Source organism: Stegastes partitus, unplaced genomic scaffold, assembly GCF_000690725.1.
Source record: "Stegastes partitus isolate 25-593 unplaced genomic scaffold, Stegastes_partitus-1.0.2 Scaffold1216, whole genome shotgun sequence".
Lineage (NCBI taxonomy): Eukaryota > Metazoa > Chordata > Actinopteri > Pomacentridae > Stegastes > Stegastes partitus.
Genome location: NW_007578947.1, coordinates 130,121 through 133,422, shown reverse-complemented (window position 1 = coordinate 133,422; position 3,302 = coordinate 130,121). Strand labels below are relative to the sequence as shown.

The 3,302-nt window shown below is 39.5% G+C and overlaps 1 protein-coding gene across 1 annotated transcript in view; it reads left to right on the top strand.

Annotated features, from left to right (window-relative positions):
* The first annotated feature begins 628 nt into the window (after positions 1 to 628).
* Positions 629 to 3,302, top strand: part of dusp3a (dual specificity phosphatase 3a) — a 19,953-nt gene continuing 17,279 nt past the window's right edge. Inside the window, exon 1 of the mRNA XM_008297408.1 lies at positions 629 to 831. Coding sequence (XP_008295630.1) covers positions 629 to 831 — 203 coding nt within the window. The remainder of the gene's footprint in view (positions 832 to 3,302) is intronic.

Here is a 3,302-nt window from a genome sequence, read left to right as displayed (position 1 = left end):
CTTCCAGAGAGTGTTGATTCTGCATCAATAAACTGATATGAAACTACAAAAACTCATCTCAAGTAAAAAAAAATAACAAAAAATATGTGAAAATAACATGCCAGCAGGTTTAGAATGGAGAACTAGAATGCAAAACTATTTAAAAGAAAAAAAAAAAGCCTAAAAGTGATTAAAATCAGTTATGAACACATGGTGTTTATTAGATTAAAAAAATAAAATAAATCTGTGAAAAATAACATGCCGGCCGGTTTCGAATGCAAAACTATTTTTAAAAAAAACACAAAACAAAACAAAACAAAACAAACAAAAAACTCTAGAAATAATTAAATTCAGTTATGAAAACGTTGTTTATTAGATTTTTTTAAAATGCAGCTCTGGAAGTGCTTTTAATGTGACAGCGCGCACGGAAGTGCCCGCGGAGACACACCCGCGCGCTTCACTCTGATTGGTGGACGTCGAGGTGCAGCTCGCGCCGCTTCAGACAGCTCGCAGACAGGACGGCGGCTCACGTGCGGACGGTAACATGCAGCTGACGGACCGGAGGAGGCTCGCGGGGCTGCTGTCTGTCGTTTAACACCGGAGCAGCGCGAGAAGGAGGCAGAGGAGGAGGAGGAGGAGGAGGAGGAGGATGAAGAAACACCTGAGTCCCACCAAGCAGCAGCAGCAGCAGCAGCCGCCGCCTGACGTCCCGGCGGCGGCTCCGGCGGCTCCTCCGGGCGGCTCGGTGTCCGTCCAGCAGCTGAACGAGCTGCTGTCGGACGGCAGCGGCTTCTACAGCCTCCCGACCCAGCACTTCAACGAGGTGTTCCCGCGCATCTTCATCGGCAACGCGTGAGTCACTCGGCTTTCTGCTCATGTTAACAGTTATACCGACGGCGGTGAGTCGTGTCAAACATGGAGTCCGGCACCGACAGGTGGCACCGGCAGGTTGGCGCCGGGGACAGCCGTGTCGCAGGTCCTGCAGGGCGGCGTGTTGTTGTGGCGCCTCCGCTCTCATCATGGACGCGCCGAGCGAGCGACCGCCTGTTGTTGTCAACAAATAACCTCCAGGAGCAGCCGGCAGCCGCACAGGTGGAGGTTGTGTAACCCACAAAGATGCTGCTGCTGCTGCTAATAATAATAATGATAATCACAATAATAATAATAATAATAATGATAATCACAATAATAATAATACTAATAATGATGGTGACTATAGTGATAATAATAATAACACCGGGGACACTGCTGCGTCCGTCATCAGCGTCACAAACGGATCCGTGAAGGACACTCAGGTTCCACTCAGCGGGTCCTCCATCATCACGTCCTCAGCCAGCCGCTCCCATCCAGTCCGCCGGCTGCAGGACTCCGCACAGCCCAGAAACCATCCTTCATTTGATTCACAACATGCGTCCAGGTCGTTGTTCTCCAAATAGAAGAACCGAGGAAGCGTTTATACCGAGCAAAAAAATCCAGTAAATGTAGAGCAGCAGAGTCATGACATGTGGGCAAGAAACTGAACAAAACACCGTCTAATGCTGTGAGAACAGCGTCTGAGGAGAAGATGATTAAAAGTTATGATGTGAAACTGCAAAAATCTGATTCCAAACTGACAGAAGGTGACGAACAAAACGGATCAAATGTCTTTGTAGAAGTGCAAAAACAAATCTGAAACTGAAAACATTGAACCTGTTTGGGCTGCAGGGACTCCTCACATCCCTACAAAAATAGCTTTATTTGTCTGGTTTTCATCCTCGAAATGCTTTTGATTCTTCGTCATTCCATCCAAACCCAATCTGAGGCAAAACACTGGTTTATATGAGCAAAGAGATGCAGTCAGTGTGGAGCAGAGAGTGATCTAAAATCACAAGAACAGCGTCTGAGGGGAAAATAATGAAAAGTTATGACGTGAAACCTCAAAAAGAATATTCCAAACTGACGAAAATGACATAAAAAATCCCAACAGAAGTGCAAAAATGATCTGCAACACACAAGAGTGTAAAAACAACGGGACTGGAAATGGAAAATAAAATGTAATTTCAAACCAAAAAGATCAAAAACAGACGTGAAGCTGAAGAAACGAGGTCCAAAATTTAAAAAAAAAAAAAAAAAAAAATCTAAAATTGTTAAAATGAGACGTGAAATTGAAAAAAACTTCTACGAAACTGTTAAATTAAGTTCTGGAGCTGAAATTCTGACGTAAAACTGTAAAAACTGAAACGTGTTTTTCACAAAATGCATTCAGTTCTTAGTTTTTTATGTGTTCTTTTTCTTTTCTCTATAATTTTTCCTGAAGAAACAGCAATTGTGGAGCAGAGAGGTAAAAAAAAGCACTTAAATTCATGAGGCATCAATACTTTAAAAATGAAATAAAAAATCAGTACCAAGTTCTTTGTGATGATAAATCTGTTGTCAGGACAAAAGTGCAGCGATTAGAAAATAACCAATTAACTGTTTACTTGATAAACAACAACGTAAAAAAAAAAGACAAAAAAAGACAAATGTTCAGTTCAGACAAAGAAAAACAGTAAATCTGCAAATTTAGCTGCAAGTAGGCGACACGTTAGGACGTTTTGAAGATCGATTAATTGATTAGTTGGCTAATATTTCTAGCTCTTCTGTGCTGATAATGAAATGTGTCAACTTCTGTGAACTGTCTGCTGCAGAAGTTTTGGTTTAGAGAACAACACAGGTCCCACAAACTGATTTAACATCTACTGAAGGTTTACTTGGTTCCAAACCGACCAACACTGGAGCTGCAACCGTTGATCGATCAGTCGTCAATTAAGAAAGCTGAAGAGCCACTGTTTTGATAAATGAATAGTCAGCTTGAGTTTTTTAAAAAAGAAAGAAAAAAAAAAAAAGTCTACAATCTGTTTTTAGCTCGTTAAATGGGAATATTTTCTGGTTTTCTACATTTTTTTTCAAAGCAAACAAAACAGGAAAAATCTATAAAATAAGTACATACAAAATAAAAAAACAAAAAACTATTCCTTAATATACAGATTTTTTCTTTCAAATAACGGTAAATATCTGTTAAATATTTATATTTTTGGATGATTTAAATTATATAAAACTTTATGGTCAAACATTGCAAAAGAACAAATTTCATTTTTTTTTATTAAAATGTAGATTTTTCTGTTATGGACATTATTTACAGTTTAAAAAATAAATGTAAACATATTTTCCAGGGATTTTTCTATCCCTACAAAACTGGAAAAATCTGTAAAACAACAGTAAATTATTGAAAAAAAGTACTGTTTATTTTTTTGTTTGTATTTTTCAGGTTGTCGAAGCAGCTCAGGCTCCGAAATTGTTTTATT